Source organism: Chelmon rostratus, chromosome 5 (genome assembly GCF_017976325.1).
Source record: "Chelmon rostratus isolate fCheRos1 chromosome 5, fCheRos1.pri, whole genome shotgun sequence".
Classification (NCBI taxonomy): domain Eukaryota; kingdom Metazoa; phylum Chordata; class Actinopteri; order Chaetodontiformes; family Chaetodontidae; genus Chelmon; species Chelmon rostratus.
The window spans coordinates 27006673-27031716 of record NC_055662.1 but is presented as its reverse complement, the minus strand read 5'-3'; the positions used below and the strand labels follow the sequence as shown (position 1 = coordinate 27031716).

At 47.2% G+C, this 25044-nt stretch overlaps 1 protein-coding gene across 4 annotated transcripts; it reads left to right on the top strand.

The window, feature by feature from the left end:
* Nucleotides 1-420: 420 nt before the first annotated feature.
* si:ch73-138n13.1 (protein piccolo) lies at nt 421-24305 on the top strand. 4 transcript variants are annotated; one of them, XM_041937064.1, is made up of 13 exons: nt 421-605; nt 2411-2506; nt 4033-5390; nt 5499-5589; nt 6915-9662; nt 9895-10020; nt 19635-19753; nt 20902-21067; nt 21167-21323; nt 21442-21575; nt 22505-22647; nt 22737-22824; nt 22914-24305. In XM_041937064.1, the coding sequence occupies exons 3-12, from the start codon at nt 4048-4050 to the stop codon at nt 22810-22812; spliced, it is 5103 nt and encodes a 1700-aa protein (XP_041792998.1). In that variant the 5' UTR covers nt 421-605; nt 2411-2506; nt 4033-4047; the 3' UTR covers nt 22813-22824; nt 22914-24305. The 4 variants fall into 4 exon arrangements, with proteins under 4 accessions (XP_041792998.1, XP_041792997.1, XP_041793001.1 ...); XM_041937063.1 differs by having other exon boundaries at nt 421-649; XM_041937067.1 differs by lacking the exon at nt 421-605 and adding an exon at nt 780-923.
* The last annotated feature ends 739 nt before the right edge of the window (nt 24306-25044 follow it).

The following is a 25044-nucleotide window of genomic DNA, read 5'->3' as shown; positions in this document are numbered from 1 at the left end:
GTGTAAAATAAGGTCAACTTTATTAATCCACAGATGGCGAAATTAGGGTGTCACAGGCAGTAAGCAATACAACTAGCAAAGGCAAGAGAAATAAAAAATACAAAATAAGAAGTTGACTATGTTAACATTTTATACAAAAGACTTTGAAAAATATATTGCCGATGGAAAATGGACAGTTTATTTTGAGTGTCCTGTAGATTAAAACAGACTCCTCCGATGTAAGTGGATTTATATATAGATTAACGGCCCTGAATCTAACTCCAAAATACTACTTTAATATTATATATACAGTCGTCACGCTTTATTTTGAAAGTACTAACCGGAAGACGCATGTCGATAACGGCTCGCCTGACGCTGGTAGAGAGGCTAACCAGTCAGGCGGCTTGTTCAGCGCTGTCTAGTCGAGCCTGTCAACAACACTGCAACCTGAGACGGGATAGCCAGCCAGTTGGCTAGCTAAGTAAACCAGCTAGGTTAGCGGCTGTGCTACTACCCCCTGTATTAACCAACTGTCACGACTCGGAATTATACCGTTAACTAGTTTGGGTTTATTGTGCTTGAAGTTGTTTCGACAGGAGAAGAAGCCAAACCGACTTTCCCGGTCGGTAAGTTGTCTCCAGTTCGGATCAAACGGCGAAAGACGGGCTCCGTGAGTGTTTCCATTTTGCGAGTCCAGCCTCTTGAGTCGTTAGCTTCCCGCTGCTAGCCAGCGAGCCGCTGATGCGTTTGTGTTTTCCGCTCAGTTGAAGCCTGCGGACTTATCGGACAGCTTGAACTCCACGTTTGCGCTGAGTGCGTGATGCTCGTTCGAGACTTGTGCGGAGTTTTCGTTCTTTAAGTGCCCCCCCCCCCGATCCGAGCAGGCCACCTCTTCTGTCGGCTAAAACTGGACCGGGTCAAGTCCACGATACGAGCCAGTGTAGGTGAGCAGGCAGGACACAGGAAGAGCTCACACTTGTTGCAAATTCTGCACTGGGCAGACTGGTTTTAATGGAAATCACTGTCATGGAAAGTCATTAAATTAATGTAGCTCAGTTAATTAGTAAGTGAAACAACCGTGGTAACGTTATTTAGACTTAATTGAATCGAGTTACTGTTAATTGGTGATCTGCATGTTCTTTCCTCAGGGTTCCTCTGTAGTATTTGACAGGTACACATTGAATCGAGCACATTTACACTCTAATTTGTTAAACTGTGCTTTCCTCTTTTTTAGTAGTAAGAAGACTGAAAAGCCCAACAATAATCTACCACATCAAGTCCTCATTAATGCTGATAAGTGCAGAGTATTACTGGATGGCACTGTTGCATCGCACGGTTGTGGATTGTAATTCAAAGCTTTATTGTACACTGTGTGAGAACACCCTCAACAGAGATTAAACTTCTTCTTTTTAGCTGTTAATAGATCTGCTGATATGAAGTTGTTTATTGTCTTTCAAAGGAAATTCCCTCAGTATAACTGGCTGAACCAGGTCAGGTCTTTATCTGTGACTGGTAACACACTGCAGTAAAGCACAACAAACAGTGCTGGCCTGCCCTGTGCCCTGCTGTCCTTCTCAGTGTACTTCCTGCTAGAAATCAAAGAAATGTGTCTGACTTTTGCTGCACACGCTTCTTAAAGATGTCGCCAAGTATTTGAAGTATTCAACACGTGTGCTTACTATTCTCGAGGTAATGCATATCTGGACTTTTGTCGTGTTTGTGAGGAACAGTCTGATGTGTAAGGCTTTATAAGGCAGACGCTTTCCTAATCCCTGCTGTGCTGCTCGACCCACCATCACAGTGAATGTTTAGCATTCCATCTTAGCGAAGGCGTTTCCTGTCAACATCTGAACTTCAAGTTCTCAACTTTTCAGTCTCTGCTAGCCGAGCACAAGCTCAGGATCATCCCGTTTCCTGCTTTTCCCACATTTTCACGCAGTACATTTATGGATAAAAATGATTTTAATCAGCACCTGAGTGGAGCAAACCAATCAGTATAACTCAAATTCTGGAGCGGACAGACAGACGTGGCTCACACAGAAAAGGTCGACAAGCAGTTCAGTTTACAGCATTTATTGCTTGGATTTCCATAGATAAAAAAGTAGTGTGTGAACGATGACGGGTGACCTGGGATCAGGGGCACGATGCAAATATAAGAACAGGAAGAGGTCAGTTCGTAGCAGCACTCAGTGAATGACGCTCATCGTGCATTGTGTTGTTCTTTATGTCTGGACGTATGCGTCAGCTCCAATGTGTGGGTGTGACCGTGTTTACTCAAGTCTTCGTCAGTGTAAACATCATCATCCATTTTCTTCTGTACGGAGGCGTGAGTAAGAAGCCGCGTAGTTGCTCTGCTGTGATTTGAGAACGACAGCCTCCACAGCGGCCGTCTTGATGAGTGAATTAAAGCTCGTGTGCTCTGTTGACACAGTGACTCCTTCGCCTCCTTCCTCCTGTGTGATATGACATCGCTGCTTGGTTACAACAAAAGCCAGAGCTCCACGGCAGACGGTCGGCGTCTGGTCAGGTAAGATGTGATCCAGTATTTCTCTGACAGCTGCTGGTCTGAACATGTGGGAAGTATTATCACATGTGAAGAAGGAGCCTCTTAAAGGGCTGTTTTCTATCTGTCTATCTCCTGTTCTTGTGTTTATCTCTCTCACTATAGAAACAAATGATAAAACTGATGATGAGCTCTGGTTATCTCAGTTATCACTAAGCCTCCTTTAGTTTGTCGAGTCAGTTTAAGATAAACATATGAAATTTCACGATGGGAGGAGGCGGTCTGCTGTGACTCGCTGTGGAATCCCACATTCACGGCTGAAGCCTGATTTGCCTGCGTTACAACATGAAAAAGAAAACAATCACATTGTGCCGTCGTCCAGCCCCTTCCCTGTCTCAGGACGCACCTTAAAGGTGCACAGTCCAAATCACGAATGCGTTGGTAATTCAGACTAGTAATTCACATTTTGCTTAAAGGCTTCAGTAATGCAGTAATTAATTCAAAATATTTTATTTAAAGTGCAGGATCACCATGCAGAGTGGTCCCAGTGCACTTTACAATAGGATAAAACATACAGCAGGCAATACAATAATAAATAAAACAACCACATGTTTGAAAAGGTGGTGAGGTTCTGGGGTTAGACTGTAACAAAGTGTGCTAAGGCAGGTTTTAAAGATTTCATGTGTCATGACTTTTAAGATGAACCAAGAGTCAGCTTGGCTAACATGCCGAGGGACCTCTTCCTCCTCGCTTTTTTTATGTGCAACCAGCATCAAAACGTCTGCTGAGTGAACGAAGCCTGCAGCCAAACGAATACGTAGTGTGTGGAAATACTGGAGGTGTAACAGCTCAAACTGAACAACATGCAACGTGTGCTGAAACAATAGTTATATTCGCATCATTTTCGTGTCATCGCAGAGAAAACGCTGGTGTGATTGATAATATAAATGGCTGCATCCCATTTAGTTTCTCCAGTTTCAGGCTCCTGGTATTGTGCATGTTGGCTCATTGGGACGCTTTAATGGACCTGAGCTGTCATTAATGTTTATTCCATCTGTGTTTTTTTTTTTTCAGATGAGTCCATTTGTCTGCTGTGATGAGGGTTTTCATAGGAAATTATAGAATATTCAATAAAAACAGTGAAGACTGAGAGTTAGAGTCAAAAGGATTCTTCATCCTAAATTACCTAAAATGTGCAGTTTGATTCTTGACTTTAATGTGTTCCTTTCACACCTTTTTCCTCTTATGTCCTGTCAACATGTCTTTGGTGAAACAGGCCTGTCAATGTGAATGATAGAAGACAGTAATTGATTATCCCTTATTAGCTATCACCACATACGCTTTAGCCTGCGAGATGATCAATGACCTAGATATCTTTCTCTCCCAGGTGTATAATTGTCCTGCAGTGTGAGACACTCCCAAGTCAAAGTCCACAGTAGTGTTAATGGAGCGGGCGCTGTTACAGGCTTCAGGGTTTGTTGTGTTAGTGCTGCGGTGAAGAATCTCATTCATGAAAAATGAGCATTCATTAGTTTTCTTTTTACTTCAAGGTGCGGTTGACGAGGATGGCTGCTCAGGTGGAGGTTCAGACCGGAGAGGTGGGGAGGACAGTGGTGGGAGGACGACTTCACCTGAGTCCCCTGACTGACTCCAGCAATAGCCTCATCGAGATCCCTCCCATCAGCCAGTCCCACAACATCACTCCGGAGCCCAACAAACCTGTTCCAGGCCCCAAACCACGGCTCACTCCCAAACCCTTTGCTGTGGAGAGAAACCCCACTATTAGGCCCATAGTTGCCCCTAAGCCTCAAACCAAACCCAGACCAGAGTCCACTCGCCCTGCTGGATACAAACCAGAACCTCCATGCAGTCCAAAGCCACAGCAACTGTCAGGCAAACCTGGACCGGTGTCAACCAACCCCAACCGCCCTGCCTCTACCTCCTATAAAACATCCAACAAGTTGATCTCTGGACAAACAACCAAGCCAGTAGTCCAGCCATTCAAACCAGCCCCTTCCCTCGACCCTGGAGACCCCAGCAAACCCAGCCCTCCTGTTCCAGTAGAGCGGCAGAAACCTGGTGCATCAAGCTTGGGCCATTCGAAGAGCTTTAAAAAGCTTCCAGCAGCAGAGTGGTCTGGAACCACAAAGACCGAAGGCGAGACAGACCAAGTGACATCCAGCAAAGGTGGATCCTCCATTACCAGAGCCAAGTCCATGGGATTTCTCCTTCAGGTGGGGCAGGAGGAGGAAGAAAAAGCTAAACCTGAGGCAGCAGTGCCGCTGCGACCCCAGCCCAGAGGCTCCAGGCCCAGACCTGTATCAGCCATTTTCCCTGACAGTCCAACCAAGAGAGAGGCACCACTTCCTGCCCCTCGCTGGGCCGGGAGACGACCACTTTCAGCCGATCTCACGTCCAAATTTGAGTCTATTGGTCTTTCCCTGCACCGTAAAACTCCAAAGGTGAATGCTAAGGAGAACACTCAAGAGGAGAACACTCAAGAGGAGAACACTCAAGAGGAGAACGTCCTGCCACAGACAAAAGAACTAGAAAAAACCCTGAAAAGTTCCACACCGCAAAGTACTGAGGGTGTAGCTAAACCAGCTGTCTCAGACCAGAGCAACAAGACAGAAGAACTGACGGTGACTGAGAAAGAGACTGATGAGGATAAACGAGCAGTTAGCATCAAGTCGCGAGGGGTCCTCCTCTGCGATTCGTCTTCCTCTCCTGGGGCAGGTGCCGCAGGCCAAGATCTCCACTCTCCAGTCCCGCCAGCCCCTGAAACCGAACCACCAGTGGGCGTTAAAAAGCTCATCAAGCAGCTGACAGAGGACACACCACCAGCTCAGAGCCCTGTACCGAAACCACCACTGAAGCCCCGCCCCTTGCCCCTCGACCTGACTAAAAGGTGAGAGCTGCTCTTAATGTCTCCTCGGCCGGCTTTTGTCCCACGTCTTTGTCCTGGAGTTCCATTGTCACGCATGGCTTTTTGTCTTGTGTCATGTGTGTTCATCAGGTTTTCATCCGAGAGGTCGCCAGACCTTGGCAGCGTTTCCTTCAGTGAGGCAGCAGATCGCCATTACATCAGCAGAGATCCTCAGAGGAGGGTAAGAGAGGGAGCACGCCTCTTAGGAACTGGTTTCTGCTGGACTCAGCTTATGTTTGACAGACAGAAGAGAAGCAGTGTTACAGCTTTAGCTTCCGTATGCTATCCTGTAAATGGAGGTGTGTGTGTTTTTGTCTTCTGTCGGCACAAGATCACAAAACAGGTCAAATCTGAGAAGCAGACTGTGACCAAGTTGACAGAATGAACCTGATTATTTGTCTGCGGACTTCTATAAAAATGGGCATGAACATGTAAATGATGGTGAAATGTACCTTTAAAGGATAACTTTCGTTTTTTACAACCTGGACCTTATTTGTAGCATTAAATACGCCCATTTACTCACCCAGACAACTTTGGTGGCATTTGGAGTCGTTTTGAAGAAATTAGCCCCAGAGGAGCGGCGCGTATATCTGTATAATGCGAGTACTCGGGGCATCCATGCGCAGCCTCTATATAACGCATAATCTGCGGCGAAACTTAATATTCCAATATTTTGTTATGATGTGCTGGTGCTATTCCCCTCTGAGCCCGTGGTGGCATGTTATCAACATCCGGCGTCTCTAGACAACCACCTCTGACGTGGATGATGTCATTACCGAACGCCATAGCTGTGCCAAACTACAGCTAAACTAGCCGACCGCCGGCTCAGAGGGGAATAGCACCAGCATATCATCACAAAATATTGGAATATGAACGAGTTTCACCGCAGATTATGCGTTATATAGAGGCTGCGCTTGGATGCCCCGAGTACTCGCATTATACGGATATACGCGCTGCTAATTTCTTCAAAACGACTCCAAATGCCACCAAAGTTGTCTGGGTGAGTAAATGGTCGTGTTTAATGCTACAAATAAGGTCCAGGTTGTAAAAAAACAAAAGTTATCCTTTAAGAATATTCGGAGGGCTCACAGTTGCTGTTGACCTGAAGATCTTCTCCCCGCTGGAAATGGGGCATTACAACAAAAACAACTGTCAGTGCCGTAGATGTACAAAGCTGTGAAACCTAAGACAGCCGACACATTGATCGTCCCCCCTGGCTGCTGGTTATGAAACATGCAGAGAGATGTCAGCGAAAAGGTCAACACAGAGAGGCTTTGATTACCACCTCTGCACCACACCCACTGTTATGAGGCCGACGAGGGGATATCGTTTCTACGCCGACAGTTGTTCATTCAGTCACTTTTACTCCTTTGTGTATTTTCTCCTGTTGTCAAGTCACATGTGCTCTGGTTGTTAAAGCTTTTATTTCTTTCAGATGATTTCAGATGTGTTCAAATGATGAAAAAGTTTTCTCTTCTCACGTATCCGTTCTCTGCCTTTTCGTAGATTGAAGAGTCGCCTTTCACCCCCAGCGAGCAGAGGACATTTGTGGATTTAAAAGACTCAGAGCAGCTAAAAAAGGCTTCCACGCCTGAAGGGCCTGATGCGGGACAGACATTTGGCGTCACTTCCAAGGATATTGGTCCCGGCGGTGACGTACAGACAGTGAGAGCGTCCTTGTTTGAAAATGTTGTGGAGAGGCACAGTGTGCTGATGGTGGACGAGGGCAAACCTGTGAACAAGGATTCGCTCAGCAGCCCGTCCTTTCAGAGAGGAAGCAGTGAGGATGAGGGAACGCTGGTCACTGCCACCTACAGAGAGCCAGTGTCTCCGTCGAGTCCTCTGCGAGTGCTGCACGCCTTTGACACGGTGCATTCAGTGGAAGAGAGCCGGGCGGTGAGCGAGAACATCCCGTCGGCTCAGTGGGAGGATAAGGCCATGACGCTGCGCTCCCGGCGCTCAGAGGGGAGCAGGCCGCCGGCAGAGAGGACCGGTCCAGCACAGGCTGAACCGGCTCTGGCTCTGACGCCGGAACAGCAGCCGCGATACCTGCGAGTCGGAGCTTTGCACAAGTGGAACAACACAGGTTTCGAACAAGAGGCCAGCGCATCAAGGCCAGGGATGCTGAAGGACTCACGGAGGGAAGAAGCAGCGGCTTTGGATAAAAACCGAGACAGACAGAGAGAAGCTGAACAGGAGGAAGTGGCCGCAGCCCCTAAACGGTTGAAAATGCTGCAGGCAGACGAGCAGCCAAAGCCCAGAGCGACATACTTTGCTTTGACTGGACAAATACAGGAGCCGTTTTCTCCTGAGGAGACCGGAGGAGGCGTAGCGGGCTGCGATGAGTTCTCTGTGAGGTCTGCACTGGGCTCCTCCCAAGGGAAGATTCTTCCAGTAAGAAGGAATCCGTCTTTAAATGAAGTGTTAGGCAAAACCTCTCAAGATCAAGTCGAGGAGTCGATGATGAGGGAGATCAGACCGGCGCTGGACGGACAGACGACAGAGGAGATGATGGAGGTGGAGAAGAAAAGGGAACAAAAAAAGGAGTCAGACAGACAAAAGGCAAAAATGAAAGAGCTTGAGAGGGAGAAACAGAGACAGCTGGAAATGGAGAAAGCAGCGCACTTAGAATTTGAACGAATGAAGGAGAGAGAGATGCAAAGAGAATTTGAAAGGCAGCGACAGAAAGCCTTCGAGAAGGAGAAGCAGGAGTTCGAGGAGAAGCAACGTGCACTGGAACGGCAGAAACAGGTGGAGCTGCAAGAACTGGAAAGGGAACGACAACGGCAGCTCGAGAAAGAGAAACGGCGAGAAATGGAGAGACTGAGAAAGATTGAAAGAGAGAAACTTCAAGAGCAGGAAAGAGAGAGGCAGCGCCAACAGGAGAAGCAGAGACAAAGAGAGGAGGAGAGGCAGAGAGAGCTGGACAAGGAGAGACAGCTGCTGGAAAGCCAGAAGGAGAAACAGAAGATGGAGGCGCTGCAGAGAATCCAAGAGCTGGAGAGACAGCAGCTCTTAGAGTTTCAAAAGCAGAAGCAGAAAGAGACGGAGAGGCAGCAGCTGATAGAGCAGGAGAAGCACCGACTCAGAGAGAAGAAGGAGAGAGAGGAGGCCGAGAAAATGAAACAGATGGCGTTAGAGCAGGAGGTGCTGAGAATGAGAGAGATAGATAAAGAAAGGGAAAGACAAAGGGAGATGGAGAGGGAGCGTCAGAAGGAGATGGAGAGGGAAAAGCAGAAAGAGCTGGAGAGACAGAGACAAAGAGATCTAGAGAGGGAGAGACAGAGACAGCTGGACATCGAGAGGCAGGAGTTAGAAAACCAGAGGCTGAGGCAACGAGAGCTGGAGAGGGAAAAGCAGAGGAAGGAGGAGATGGAGAGAATTAAAGAGATGGAGAGAAGACAGTTCTTGGAGTTCGAAAAGCAAAAGCAGGCAGAGAGGGACAGACAGCAGATTTTAGAGCTGGAGAAACGCAGACTGAGGGAGAAGATGCAGAGAGAGGAGGCCGAGAAGATGAGACAGATAGCCAAACAGCAAGAAGCAGAGAGGCAGCGGCTGAAGGAGAAGCAGAAGAAGGAGGAGCAGGAGAGGGCGAGGCTGGAGCCATCACCTCTCCGGCCTAAAGTGGTGGATCTGGACTCTGTGCTCCGAAATGAACCCGTTTCCAAGCCTCCGTCTCAGCGCAGTGACCCTGCGACTCGATGGAAGGAGCCATCTCTGAGAGCGGAGGAGTCCTACAAACCCGCCATCCTCGACATAGATGCTTTCACATCTCAGGCTCAGCTCTCCCACAGCAAAGACTTGTTTCCTGCTCCTGCTCTTCAGGGCGGAGACGCCGGGTTTGGAGCTAGATTACAGCCCACACCTGACAGAGATGTTAGCTGGAAGGTGCCGGCACAGACTGCAGGAGGTTTCACAAGCCCAGTGTGGACGATGTGTCCTCAGGACCCGTGGGAGCTGCGGCCCGTTGAGATACCTGTGGACAAACCCGTGACTGAGCCCAGAAAACAAGGCAACAAACTCAGCCCAGAGCAGCTCCTCCTCAGGCAGGAGGAGCGGCTCCTGACGCCACAGAGGCCCTGGTCCTCTGTCCTGGATGAGCCGCTTCACTTGGCCCCTTTTCCTGGTACAGAGGCCAAAACCAGAGGCTCTACAGGTGAAGGTGCTACAGAGCAGGTCTGGTTCCCCAGAGAGCCACAGTCTCAAGACAGTAGGGGGGAGGTCCAGAACCAAAGGAGGTCACATGGGTCTCAGGTGAGTCAGAGATGATAATAGTCAAATGCTGTGTTTTATGTAAAGATCATCTATAAAACTGACAATTTAAGATTAAGTCTGATGAAAAAACTTAATGTAGTTCTGAATGGAGTGAGTCAAAATGATCATGCAGCACGTTAGTATCTCTCACAGATTCTCAATGCACTACGTTGTGCAGCACGGTGGTGGACGTTTAGGTGATGAGTTCACTTCGCTCCCTGTTTGTTGGTAGGAGCTGAACAGGATGCGGTCCCGCAGTGTGTCACGGCGATCAGCCCCTTCCGGCAGTGCTGTGGACGGAAGCCTGTCCAGGATGAGGAGTCGCAGCGCCCACAGAGAGCAGGACCGCCACAGCTGGGTGAGTCTGGCTGCCGCTCAGCCTCTGCAACAGTAAAACTGGGTTCTGGGAAAGGTGGAACTCCACAGTTCCTGTGTTCAGCTGTTTCTGTGTGTGTGTGTGTGTGTGTGTGTGTGTGTGTGTGTGTGTGTGTGTGTGTGTGTGTGTGTGTGTGTGTGTGTGTGTGTGTGTGTGTGTGTGTGTGTGTCGTGCAGTGAAGGCAGGCAGTAGGTAGAGGTGAGCTGCAGTCAGTTGCCTGATGGCTGACAGCTCACTGCTGCTGTCCTCAGGTAATAAAGAGTTGTGACTAATGTTGATGGCACGCCTTCACCTCCACCCATCCTACGTCACGCTGCAGGAAAGCGACGACCGAACGCCTTCTCAGGCCTGTTATTCAGGATTGGATTAGTCAAATGGTTAATGAGTACATGTCCCCGCCGCTCGTTTGTCAGACGCCTGTCAGCAGGGCTCAGGGAAAGCTGTGAAGTGAAATGGCCTCTAATGATCATGTGTCCCGCAGCCAAACAGACACGTAGTATTTATGACTGCCTCAGTGCTCGTTGGTTGTACCTGTTAGTCCTAGCTTTTAACCTTGTAGTACACAGTAACATTTGTCTGCATATTTGCGACTGAACACATGACATATACACACAAATCATCTGCATTTGAGCACATGCATGTTTCTCAGATATGCAGTCTGGGGCTCACATGGCTCTTTGTCACTGAGGCTGTAATCGTAGGCCCAGGTTGAAGGTTTACACCATGAACCCAGAAGTACAGCAGGTTGCGTGTCATAACTGCATGCTGCTGTGAGACAGAGCTCAGATGAAGTCACTTTGAGTTGAAGTTCAGTAGCGCCATCTAGTGGCTGGTTTTCAGTGTGTCAGTGTCACTGTTCCTGATGCTGCGGTCAGTGCTCGTGTTTTTGGGTTTGAAAGTAGCTCAGTTAACAGTTGGATGTTATGTATTATATTCTAAATAAAGCCATTTTTAAATCATTATTTTATTATCATTTTTCTCTTAATAAGCTATAATCCAAAGTTTAACTCATGAACATTCTGGTTTCTTCAAACTTCAGTCATTACTCTTCAAACTAGCAGCATTATCAAATTATATATCAGGAAAAAATGATTGTGATCATGTTTCTAACCATATCGTCCAGCCCTCGTTCCAGCAGCTGGATGTTACAGATGTTTTTACAGCTCAGGAAATACTGCACATGGAAAAAGATCCACTGTTAGAGATTTCCTGCCATAATGGAAAATGGTACTGAAGATACATAAAATAATATGGTACTGAGTTAGATTATAAAATAGAATTTAAAAATAGTATAACCGTGTCCTCTCAGTGGTTTAAAATCAGGGAGTGTTTGTTCCTTCAGCAGCATGTTTCAGACGTGTTTCATGAATCTGATAACCTGTCGGACTGCAGGAAAAATGTGATAGCGATTATTTTTATTCCAGACATTTACAGAAGTGTAACTTCTGTAAGGTACTCAGATGTCTTCTGGATTTATAGCAACATCACCACAGATAATAACAGGTGAGCACAATGATTATAGTCTGCTTCAAAAAATTTAACTGAAATTCAAGAGAGTCTTTAATACCAAAATCCATCAGAGTTGGCAGAAGTCACATGACTGGTTTCCCTGCCTCGTATTTGCTGGCAGAGGCGTCGACCTCAGACTCACAGATGATAGTAGTGGAGTGGTGACATCATTGATTAAGTTGGAGGCTCTGAGGCTGGCGGTGCAGAGCAGCAGAGATGGGCACCGGCCTGAGAGCTGTGTTTTACTACATGTGGTCCTGCTGTCTGACTCCACACTGTCTGTGGGTGAGTGGCTCTCGTATTACTGATGTTTCTCTGTACTCGCCCTCTTACAACATGCCAAACGTCGGTAGCTGCTCCGCGTGAACTGGAGCTACATCGTCGGCCGTCTCCTTGGCGTGGTCGCTGGTTTGGATTCTGGCTGAGTCTGCGCACAGATTGATGATGTCAGCTGAGGAGGGAAGTGATGAGCGGCCATGAGTCACTTCCCAGAAGGTGATGTTTGGTATTAAGAGGAGGAATATTAGCAGAACTGGCATCACTAATGAGATATAACTCTGTCTTTGTCTGGGATTCTGTCTGTTAGTGTTAACTTTCATCTTTTTATTAAAACCAGCACAGAAAGTTCTTCCTGCCATGGAAACATCTCTCTCATCTTAGCTAGCAGTGTGTTTGATGATTAGAGGAGTACATGTTGGTGTGATGTAGCGTTTGGCATTTTATTTTGAGGAAGGCTGCAACTATTTATCTTTTTCCTCATCGACTATTATCTGGGTTTTTTTTGCATTAGTTCATTAATTATTGTCTTTAAAATGATGGAAAAGATTATCTTCTCGCTGTGTCGCTATTGTTTTCTTTGTCCAGCCAACAATTCAAAACCCAAGTTTGTTCTATTTACAATGAAATCCTCATATTTGACCAGCAGCAACCAGCAAACCAGATGAACCAGATGATTCATCACTTATCAAAATAATAAATTAATTGTCTGTCAATCTGCTAATTGAGTAATTGACACATGAATTTTGAGGATTATGAGGAAAGATGTTTCTGGCACCTCTTGCTACATTAAAGCAACGGTCGCACCTGTAACCTCCAGGTGTTTAAAACGAGTCCTTTAGCTCGCAGGCTGTGTGAGAGTGGAAGCAGACGCTCTCAGGTGAGGCTAAGGTGAGAGAGGTCAGTTTGTGTGCTGTTGGAAACTGAGACGCTCGCAGCAGACCTGCCTGCAGCGCAGCACTTCAAAGCGAAGTTAATCAGATTACCTGTAGGGGGCGTGTGTGCGCAGGGATTCGGCCTCTCTGAGCCCCCTCTGTCCCAGTTTGTTCTGAGGTTAACTCTCTGGAGTCACCCAGTGTCGCTTTATTCAGAGTATCGGTTCACCGGCACCATGCAAGACCTGTTTAAGTAGCACGTAGCAGGAAATAGACGTCAGTTCTCCGACTCTGAGTGAGATTTAAACAAACACTCACTCGACTGTTGAGATTCTTGCTTTTGGCTTCTTTGTGTTGACTCTCCCTTCATGGGCAGAGCCACACCTGTCCCTTCACTCCTCTCTCTCATGCATGTCTAATTGATCTATTTATGGTTTCCTGTCAGACAATGATCGTGCACTTGTGCTCATTGGTATGAGATACCAGCCCGTGTCGGCCCTGCTTTCTCTCTCTGGTTTGAACTGATATTGTGTTATAGAAATACTTCCATTTGTTGCCACTCAGTGCTCTGGCTGCATCAGGCTGGAGCGACTGAACACTGCAGAACGTATATCACCCTCCCCTCTCTCCTCCCGCTCTGAATCAGGGACCTCCCATTCTCTCTCTCTCTCTCTCCCGCTGACTCCGACCCACACTCCCTCCCTCTCCACCCAGTTTCTCCTTGACGCTGAGTCCTACAGCGCTGAGTCCAGAGAGCAGCTGACACATTTTCTCCTACCTGCCCGTACCTGCAGAAAAAGGCGAGGGGCAAGCGTTTCATCTCGGAGCGTTCTCTGGATTTGACTTCTCTGCAGTACTCTGTCCTGTTTTTCTTTTCCTGTTGTGTGTTGGTCACACTCTGGTTTTCCTTCTGGAATACAAATGACTACAGCAGTTTCCCTTTCGCCGCCAGCCGTCCTGCACCATTTCTGCTCGCTGCGTTTTGCCAGGAGGCAGCGCAGCCTCGGGCACCGTGGGAACGTAGCCTCGTTGGACGGATGGATTTTTCAACTTTCACCCTGAGCCTTGTTTTGGAGGATCATCATCAGCTGTGGGAGAGCCGTCAGGTCGGCTGTGATTGAGGCCGGGATCAGGACAGAGGAGCTCACACCTGGGCAGAGGTGTCACTGATGTCAAGAAAATAACAGTTTTCAGTATTATAGCACAGTCTGTGTGATGGAAATGGATAACTGTTGAGGATGTGATTCTGTTCTCCAGTAGTTGTTTGTACTTTGTGTGCTTGAAGCTGGAGGATCATGGCTGGGAAACCTGTTGGTACATAGCGCAGCGGTTTTACAGGCTGTCTCATAGAGTCCTGTTTAACTAGTATTAAGTGCTGGCCTTACTTCACCTTTACCACTGCGTGGCTGTGCCAAGCATATCATAGCAAGCGTATCTTGTGTGCATCGAAATAGACATTAGGAAGCTTCAGGATTCACTTCAGCCCGACAGCCCGGAGCCGGGAGAGTGATGAGTTGAAGCAGAGTCCTGACGGCTCCGGTGGGACTGCGGTGTAGAAAGGCCTTTCTGAGCGGATCTGCGTCCTGTAGCGGTCAGAGACTGGCTGGCGTTATCCGTGCTGCAGTGCTGTAAACAGCAAACGCCATCATCACCACGGTGGACCGGCCGAGCCGTGCTGTCATCTTCCTCGCTGCTGCAGTATTGACCCAGCGGCTCACATCAGCGAACACCTAGGACGCTGTCCCTGGACCGCCTCCTCTCAGCAGACTCTAATGAGACTCAATCAGACTCTGCTGCTGTGATAGGAAGAGTCACAGCTCAGTTCTGACTCCGTTCTGACGCAGCAGGGCTCGTTAGCACTGGCTGGTGATGGAGTATTTGGGGGACAAGCTGTCAGTTGCCCACTCTCACGTGTCAGGATGGGTGGGAAACGTCCGTCGCTCCCTTCACGGCGCGTTCGGCCTTTTATCCAGCTCGGTGGAGAGGGGAGGCAGGGGAGAGGACGGCACCGGGGACTTCAAGAGAACCAACTCCCTGCGCTCCCTGGCCTCCCGCAGCAGGGAGTCCATCCGCAGGTTCTCACTGCGCAGCCAGCAGCGCCTGTCCTTACGCCGGCGCACCGCACCCAACACCCCGACCGCTGTAAGACAACACACACCTTCACAGTGCAAACACACACCAGAGAAGCACCGGTACCACCGTACTGACCAGGCACCAGTATGATTCAGCAGAGTCTGTGTCTGCTATAACTAAATGCTCAGCAGATTAACTTCAGCATCTGTTCAAGTTAAATAAAGCACAAGTGGAATTCAAGTGATTTTGCAGCATGTCCATGCAGCTCTATAATGTCACTGAGTGAACAGCTGCTCCTTCACCAACTATTTGGTCTGAAGCCAAACATGTCAAGAACTTCTCCATCTGCCTCTCGGCTGCTTCTCATCGTGGATTGTCTTTGGCTCAGTGTAAACTTGTCTTTGTCTGTCTGCCTTTTAGCAAAACTGTCGTCATACTGGTTCTTCGGGTCATCATGTGGCCTAACATTTATGTTTTTGGTAATAAAATTAAGCACAAGGACGACAAAAGGTGGGACTCCAGTTAGAAATTGTTGTATTTGAGGACAGAAATGTGCCTCCTTGGCTTCCTCTCACTGGGTCCACCCTGACATCGAACCTGCTCAGTGTTTTAAGTAAAGGACAGATTTAGAAATCCATGCAGGGATGTTGGTACAGTGAATGAAGTCATTCCTATCTTTAGGCTACACCTGTTTGCCAAACTTCTGTGCAAAATCTCATGAGTCACACCTGCTGATGATAAGAGGTGTTTTCATGATGTCAGTGTGGCGTGTTGACACGTCGTAGTTGGTCTGAGACGCCACCGGCGGTGATGGTGCTCGGTGGGAGCAGCGTGCCTCCACACTGGGCTGGTGTTCAGTGGATGAGGAGTATGAGGAGGCAGAGACATTTTCCAGAGATGGAGAACAAGTGCAGGGTTCATACAAAGTCTTGAAAGTTTTGAAAACTGCTATGTACTCCATATACTCCTTGAAAAATGTATGATTTCAACATAAGCTGGTGTTTCATCTGCAGCCACTCATATAAACCAAAACTCTTCGTGTTCGTGTTGTCGTATTTGTCTGTCATCCCTTTGGGTCAAAATTAGCAAGAAAGAAAGTTAAAAGTTAAAGTTTTCACAGTTGAGTTTGTATATGATGACAAAGGCTTCAGGAGTCTGTAGATCTGTGGTTTAGGTAGGTAGGTTTTAGTGCTTGAATTTTACTCTTGAAAAGCTGTATGAACCCTGGAAGTGGAAAGCGTTTCAGTGTCAGAGCTGTTCTGTGTGTCTGTGCATTAAGACGCTGAGTAAACAGTGAAGGCATCACCTGCCGCATGTCCCCCTGCTGCAGTAGAACAGTCTGTCCGCCTCTGTGACCACAGACCGGTGTTCAGTTGCTTCGAGCAGCTTTGGCTGTCGTTGTAACTGATGATGAAAATCTTGAGGAATGTGTGACAGTTGGAGGTGATGAATGCTTCTCTCTGTGTTATTTGTGTGCTTTCTGTGACAGAGTTGTTACTAACGATCATTATCCAGTTAACGAACGAGAACTTTCGTCATGTTTTGAACACTTTTTCTTTTATAGTATGAAAAGAATAAAACACTCATAATCTCAAGGGATTGTGCAAGAAGACAGATGTGTGGACCATGTTGAGACATAAACTGCCAGGCTTCAGGAGGGGTGGAAACATGTCAATACAAGCAGTAAATGTATGGAAACCATCAGTTCCACCACTTTAAGTATGTGTGGACGTGTAGCTGCTGGAACCTGTGTGTGTGTCCTGGACAACAGCACTTTCAACACATTCATCAATCTGTACAATGAAGAGACAAATGTGTACCTCAGTCGACATAAAAAGGAGGAAAACAACCACCAGACTGAAGGAAATGAGAATAATCCTTTAAGTCAGGTGCTCTCCATGTTCAATTCTTAAGCCGAGTCAGGTTTTTACATTCTTTCCTCTGTTCTTACAGCACTGAGTCTGTATGAACCACTTAAACAATGGAAGAACAGTTTGTCTTAGTTTGCCCGTTTGTTGACATGAGATTAGCGCTCGTGGGAGCAGTTGTTTTGAATATCTGGAGGATATTGATATTTATTACTGCTGCATGTGCGAGTGCACACAGAGCGTATTTTCCCACTCCACCCCGGCCAGATTGATCAGAGCAGATGGGAATGGGGAGTGGTGACGTGCTGCAAGTATAATGTGGTGATTGAATGTGTTTCTATGGCTGTTAATAACCCAACAGTGTTTGAGATGGTCCCATCAGATAACGAGCTCGATGGGGAGCCGCAGAGGTTTTTAGGGTTTGATTGGAAGATAGCACACACACACACTTATTTAGTTTGACTGGGATCCTGGTTCTTGGTAACTGGGTTGTTAGCTGGTGTCTTGGATGCTGTGTTCATGTAAACACACTTCTTGTGTGTACAGTGGCTGCTCAGTCTGTGCTCTCCGCCCTGATGAAGACCATCCGTCGGGTGCTTTACAGCAGAGTCCTCCTCTTCTCCGGCAACAGCAACGAAGCGATTCACTTTCCATTTCGCCGTTGAGGTATCAGCCACCGCAGGCGGCTGTTTCTCCGTCCGGTGTCGGGGTGATATTGTTGTGTGTGCCGCTCGGCGATCGGTGTGTTATCCAAGGCCTCGCTCCAGCTCCTTCCTCCTCAGATTGTCAGTCAGGCCTGTTTAGTGATCAGCCCTTTCTCTCCTTCACCCTTCCATTCATCCGCTCTTTGTTATGCTGTTTCCCCGACACACCCTTCCTGTCTGGGGGAAGCTGGCTGTTGCTAATGTTATTAAGGGAAAACCTTCCTCCTGACAGCTGTAAATCACTGGTCCTGGGCCTGTTGGTTCAGGATTAACACGCTCTCATGTTTGTGGTCGGTAGCAGAACCTGCACCTGAACGTCCAGTCGGCAGAACACGTGATCAGCCGTGGTGCTTCAAGGTTTTTTCTTCTATTGTTTGGCCAATAAAACCTGTTTGACCTGACATCGTAGGTTCATTCAGACGGCAGCAAAAAAGAAAGAAAGAGTCCGACTGAAGTCGAGTTCTGAGGCTGTTGAAGCCATTATTTCACTGAATGATAGACGGTGGGAGATTGTGAATGAGCTTATAAAAGGCTTTTACAGCCTCTGCTTTGAGCTGCCTTTTCTCTCAGCTGAAGAATAAAACAACATGTTCCAGCAAAGGCAGCGTTCCTCCTCCGTGCAGGCCAGGTGAGGGTGTGTTCGGGGTGTGTTTCGGTTGGGCAACATACACACATAGGATCGCAGTTTTTAAATGCAGAGTTTTAGTAGGCCTGGTTTTAAGATCGTTTGGCATTTTGACAACAGTGAGCAGCGACAGGTGGAAGAGAGACGTTCTTAATACTGAAGTCTGAGCTGGAACTGATCATGATACTGTCACCTGTTAATCAACCTGTCCAGAGAGATATTTTCGGGTGAGTGTATGTCAGCAGGTGATGGCTGGGCTGTTGGATGTGTCCTCTGACCGCGTCTGAAGGAAGGAGTGTTTATAGCTGTTGGCTGCACTTGAAGGCAAAACAAAAAGGCTGCTGCAATAAAGACACGTTATGAATCACAGATAAGAGTGAGCACTTTTGGAGCAGTCTGGAGATGGACGTGAACAATAAAAAGAGAAAAGTTCAAAGCTGCTTCAGTCATTTTCAGCCTCAGTTCCACTGTCAGGAAGGTGTTTTCACACACTGTTTCAGGGCTGATACCCTCATAACATCAGTCCAATATTCTAATCCACTTAATGCAGCAGTTGTCCAGGTGTGTGCAGGTGACTCTCTGTGACAGCATGCTTCTCCACCTGCAGACTGAAAGAGCTATAACCATGAGCTGGTCCTGGCGCCTGGAGACGATCCAACACTTCGACCCTGCGAATTAGCCTTTAAATCATACATTTACTGCTGGGCCACAGTTCGTTAACAGAAGGTTTATCAGGGCTGCTGTGCAGTAAAAGTGTTATTGATCTGCAGCTTCTGCTGATACTGTAGTGACTGAATGAATCACTCAGTAATGTTTGTACAGGTCAGTCACTGTCTCCTTTGAGGAGGACATACAGCGGCTAATTCAGACCGCTGGAGGAGTCGACTGTGTGTTTGTACACGTTCAGCCTTCAATCTGATTCAGACTGAAGGTTTTGTTCAGCGTTGTCGGTGGAGGCAGGACTCTTCAGTCTGGGACCCTGAGCTGTCAGCCTGCAGAGGGTGAGCTCAGTAAATCCTTGAGAAGTCGATGAACTTGAGGACTTGAGTGTTTTCTGCGATGCAGGAAGCAGAATGTGGTTCAGCTCTCTCTCTCTTTTTCCACTGTCCTCTCTTCTTCTTCTTCTTCTTCTCCTCCTTCTTGCAGAACTCTCGTATAGAGAACCGTTCTGGTGGTTTAGAACCTGAGGGACGACAGATCCAGGTGTATCGCATGTCTCTGCCCGCCCCCTGAGGCACCAGAGGGCTCTCCTGTTGTTTTGTCGTATATAGGCCGGGGTTATCAGTTCATGCGTGCCTCTGCGAGCTCTGAGACAGTACGTCCTCTGTACCGGCCTCATTAAAAGAGCCACGGTTCAGTAAACAGCAAACACACACTCAATCACCGTCCCACCCGTCTCCGTCTTTGTCCCCGCTCTGGTCCCGTCTCCATTAACTCGTCCCTTCACCTTTCATTATCCGTCTCACTGTGCTGCTGCTGGCTGCTCAAGCTTGAAAGCAACACTTTGGCTCTTCAGTGGCAGCGTTGATACTGATTTACTAGCTGCTGTGTTTCAGGACTCATAATAACTGTTCTTAGCAGTTGAACAGAATTTTGCCCAGTGAAGACATCCAAACCCATCTCGTCTGATCGATTCTTCCTCATTCAGTCGTTGTTTTCTCCACAGGTGCAGCAGCAGCAGCAGAGTAACAGTGGTGAAGAGGAGGGGAGGGACTCGGGGACACCTGTCCGTGACACCGACAGTCAGTATGGGACCTGGGAGACAGGACTGCGCACTGATGACAGGTGAGTCCACAGATGTGATGTGTTCAGTGTGTTTACATGCAGCATCCCAAACTACCAGAATCATCTGTTTCATCATGAAAAGTTCACACAGACACAACTACAGAAACCACAAATACATATGCAGCATCATCCATGTTAACAACAAATCATTTAATCAATATCATCTTAATTTCTGCTTCCTAATAAGTGGTTTAGACTTAAACTGTTCTCATCTGTGTGTCGATGTAAAACATGAACTGATTAAGAAGTTGTAGCTGGTGTTTGATGGAGTAGCACCAGTCGCACCAGTGTTAACGCAGCACATGAAGGATGTTTTTCACTGATCACAGTGCAGATTATTGTCTCTACATCCAGTGTCTGAAGCCTCAGAGGAGCTGCATGAGGTTTAATGATGAAGCACAGATTCATTATCATTAAAATGTTTGTGTTGACTGAAGTCGTCCAAACTTCATTTTTACATCTTACGTCATTTTGATTTAAAATGTGTTATTTACAATAAGACCAACTATTAAAATCATTTTCCTAATAAAATAAATAAATAATAAATAAATAAATAATAAATAAGATTTCCTAATAAAATGATTTTAACCGCAGAAACGCTGCACATGGACGAGCTTCTGTCAAACCAGTCGTAGAGCAGCATAAATCATCGAGCATCAGATGGGTCAGATGGATTATTGAAATAATAACACCAATGTGATCTTTTAATGCCTGAAATCGTTTGTCTGCGTGCCCTGATGATGTTGCAGCAGGATGAACTGATACCTTTGCTGGTTTTGATGTCTTAAAATGATTCCGGCACTACCCTGCACCACAGACAGATGTCAGTAGTTACATTATAATCTGTCACTGACCTCCTGTGGTCAGGAAATAACACCACAGTAACCAGCACTGATGAGAATGGATGATAGTTCAATTCAAAGTATTGATATATATGTACGTATGTATAATATTTAAATCTGTGACATATTTCTATATGAATGACTTCTGTTTATTCCCGTCACCGCGGTCTGTGTTTAGCTGCGTCATCTCTGTCATCGCTTCCCAAAAAGACAATAAATCATGGCTCAGGCTGTGGTTAAAGCTGTGGTTCCTGTTACCGCGACCGCACGATGCTCCTCACTTCACCTCCTTCCTTTAACCCACAGCCTCACTCCTGCCACTCCCAGTTCAGAGAGCAATCTCAGCCCGTCGCCGAGGAAGCCCACCCCCCCGCACACACCGGGTGACCACACCTCGCAGTTTGACAGCGACACCGTGGACAGCGTCCTGCCCTCGTCCTCCTCGGAGAGCCAGGCGCCGTCTTTCCCCGATGTAAGTCTGACCTGAGTTAAAGATCATTTCAGATTCTCTGAGTGATCCTGCTGTGTTCACCTGTCGGCTGACGTGTTGTCCTCCTGTCCGGATGTCCAGGCCCCCGTTGCTCTGTTAGACACCAGCGCTCTTCGCTCCAGAGTCCAGCTGGGGAAGAAGCGAGCCCCTCGGACAAGGCCATCCAGGGCCGCCCGTCAGATCGCTGCGCCGGAGGAGGGAGGAACCGCCGACGACTGGCTTTACCGAGACTCCACAGGTGAGCACCCGACGCTGAGCAAGCCCGCTTAAAACCTTCACGAGAACGTGAAAAATAAGTGTAATGTGTCAGGATGGAGGACCGAGTCTGACAGTAACTGGTGTTCTTCCTGCGACAGAGGCGAAGGTTGAGAGCAAAGACGACGACTCGGACTCTGAGCAGCAGACCAGAGGAGCCGAGTCCAGCCCTGCTGTGGCCTCTCAGCCTCAGAGGATCGCCCTGTTCCCGGGGGTGGACCCGTCAGCTCTGAAGGTCACTGATCACCAAATGTGTCTGACGCTGTGGATCATTTACTGCTTACTAGGACTGCAGCTCACTATTAATCTTATTTAATGTGTCCATTATTTCATATATTAATTGTTTAGTCTATAAGATGTAAAAAAAAAAAAAACTTTATGTATATAAAACCTGTCACACAGGAACTGCAGCTCAAAGTGCTTTACAAGAAATCACATGCACCAAGTGAGTGTGTATAAACACAGATAAAAAATGAATGTTTAAAATCAGACGAGAAGAAAACCCGCTCGATAATGACAGTGAGGATGAAAACAAAAAAAAAGACGACGCATAAAACCAGCGAATAAAATACTAGAATCAAGGAAAAATAAATTAGAACAAGGATGAAAATAAAAATAAGGATAAATCAAAATCAAATAAAAAATCAAAATTTATTTCTAAAGCACATTTAAAAACAACCACAGCTGACCAAAGTGCTGTTCATGATAAAAGGGCATGACATAAAACAAATAAAACACAGAAGACAATAAAAAATTGTATGCTCAATCTCAAGCTCTGTTGATTGCTAGTGAGAAAAAGTAAGTTTTCAGAGCTGATTTAAAAATCCCAAGGCTTAAAGCTAATCTGATTTTTGATAAAGCATCAATAATAAAATATAGGTAAAAATAGATTAGACAGAATGCATAAAATCAAGTAAAATACAGTGCTGCCTGAGGCAAAGCACAGAGGTTTCAGGTCTGTATCAGGAAGCTCATCACAACAGTCCAAAAGCCAAAGGGTCTTCATCTGCTGTCATTCATGAAGAAGAAAAGCAGCAAATGTTTGCTTGAAAAATGACTGAAAGGGTTAATCGATTACGGTTTTCGACTCACCGCTGCAGCCAGGGATTATTTCCGTGCATTGATGTGCTTTTATTCATCACACCATCTGGTCTCTGTTATCAGGCCCAGCTGAAGAAGAGGGGCGACTCTGACAATCAAAGCGACGGACCCGCCGCGTCTCCTTCGCAGCTTTCTCGCTCCCCGAAGTCGCCCTTCCTTCCCAGAGCGGCGCGCGTGCTGCCCCCTCCTGGTGGGAAAGAGAATCGGTAAGCAGCGCGAAGTCCACAGCTGATTGTTGAGCTGTCTGTCTCTGTTTTAGCGCTCAGCTGAGTCACGCTGTCTGTCTCTTCTTCAGTGAGGAAGACTCGCCACAGTGGCTCAAAGAGCTGAAGTCCAAGAAGCGCTTGAGTCAGTATGAAAACGAGAGCTAAGTCCATAACGAGGTGAGCTGCGTTGTTTCCCTGCGTTTATTCAAACAAAGTTGAAATCATTTCCAGTTTTGACACCTGCTGTCTCCTCTCTCTCCATCAAGGTTGCCTTAACAGATGAATCTATGACACAGAAGCCTTAACGGACCCAGAGAGCAGGAGAGGCCGGTCTACAGCTGCTGATGGATTCCTTTCTGTTTCTTTCGTCTGGGTTGATAAACGTGCATGGTGCCTTTTTTTTTATGGAGAGTCTCTATCTTATGGAAAAAGAAGAACAAGCTGGGATGCTCTGCTCTCTTCATTTCATGCTTGAAGCTGAGGACGCTGTCCTGCACCAGGAGGCTCTTCACAGGAACACTTTATTAGGGACCAGTAGGGGTGGGACAAAGGGACAAAAGGCAGTGATTTCCTGTCAGGCTGCATTTCAGGAAACGGTTAACTTGTGGGACCACGACGCCTCCTCATCCCAGATGTGCTTCATCACACACTGGAGGACGATCCAGGCGATCCTCTACGAGATGTTTGTATTTAGCTTCCTCGCTCCTGTGACACGTGTGGGCCGGCGGCGGCGGCAGACATACAGAATATATGTGTTATCAGCCAGTGGAGGCCGTTGATGGGAGTCACACAAGCTTTGCCATAGATAACATTTCAGACACTAATGATCTTCCTTCTTGAACATAGAGAACAAATGATGGTCTGTGAGAGTGTGAATCGTGTTAGTCGCTGTAATCAGGAGATGTTATATTTGTATTATGATGATTTAACAGAGACTGAGCGAGTTTTGGAAGGATTGAGGTGGTGTCACTGCAGAACAGGCTCTTTCCTTTGATTCACTCCACAGCTCTGACAGCGTCACCTCTGCTCCACCTGTTTGTCTTAAGTGTCTTTTTGTCTGTGTGGGACTTTTGGCCAAGTGACTTTGCATCTTTCAATCATGAACTCCTCGTCAGCACAAACACATTCAGTCTTCTATGAAACTAATCAGTCTGTCTTCCCTTCTTGAATAGACTGAAAGATTGTAGCTGTAACCATCCATTAAAAGCCATACGTTCCCCCTGCAGCCCTCACACTCCCCTGTCATGGTTTTCTTCTTCCCAACGAATGTGCAATTTCCCTCCATGTTGTCCCCGTTGATGTGCATGCACAATCTTTGCTGCCACGGCCGGCGTTGCTCGACCTGACGGGTTCAGAGTGATGCTGTTATTTGAAATGACTCCACCTTCTGCTTCTGCGCTTGTGTAAAGCACTTTGATGCACTCCAGCACTGACCTCTGTCCCCTCACGTCTCGTCTCCTGTGTCGTTGGAGCGCTCGTCCAACGCAAGTGAATGTGTTGACCGAGTCTTCGGAGTGATTGTCCCTGGTTTCTGTGTCATTCGACTTTTTATGTCCTTCTTTGTCCTTTTTTTTGAAAGTAAAGATGTATATTGCACTGTGTTGTACTGGCCAGTGTCCTAAAGTGAATACATTCTTAATAAAATTGACTTGACTTGAGCTGTGTGTCTGTCTAGTGTCTGGTCTCTGACTGTTGCCTTCCTGAAAGTCGTATTTATTGGATTCAGATGTGTGAATGTGCTGATTGCTGAGTGTAATAAGATTCTGAGCTGCAGCTGTTGTAGATGTCACAGCGGGAAGTGTTTGAGCGCGCCGATCGTGTGAATCCGGCTTTAGGAGAAAGGTGTGAGGACGACTGGCTGCGCTCGGAGTGTGTGTGTTTGTGTGTGTTTGTGCTGAGCCGGCCTGTTTGCTGAATCCTCTTGGCTCTCTCCCCCTGTGCCCTCACACTGCGCTCAGTGGCAGCCAGGCGGACGGGCAGGGCAGCGTGTGCCAACACAGCTGCCTATTGAGAGGCAGCGTTACGGACACAATGTGAGCGACAGACTTGCTGTATCAACAGCTCCCCCTTTTCTGCTGTTGTGGCCAGAAATAAACCATAAATACCCCCCCTGTCCCTGCCCTCTAATGGCTCAACCCCACCAAACACCAAGTGGCACTGAAAAAGAGGGACACTACCACTTCTAGCAGGCATACCCAGGTAAAAAGCTCACTCTGGACACACAGGGATCAGTAACAGCCGCTGTAATAATTCCAATGCGATGGAGTTAGAAGGTGCTGCGCCCAGCGAGGACCCAGGTTTGGAGGATTTTGGTATCATGGATTGTAATGGAACCAGATGAAGGACTGATGAGTGTATGCTTTGAAGGATACGGATGTAATCATTTGTATCCTCTTC

Coding starts and splice junctions, on each gene's coding strand:
- si:ch73-138n13.1 (XM_041937064.1), top strand. CDS start 4,048: ATGGCTGCTCAGGTGGAGGTTCAGACCGGAGAGGTGGGGAGGACAGTG. Junction 5,590..6,914: donor GCAGAGATCCTCAGAGGAGG/GTAAGAGAGGGA, acceptor GCCTTTTCGTAG/ATTGAAGAGTCGCCTTTCAC. Junction 22,648..22,736: donor CCTGGTGGGAAAGAGAATCG/GTAAGCAGCGCG, acceptor TCTCTTCTTCAG/TGAGGAAGACTCGCCACAGT.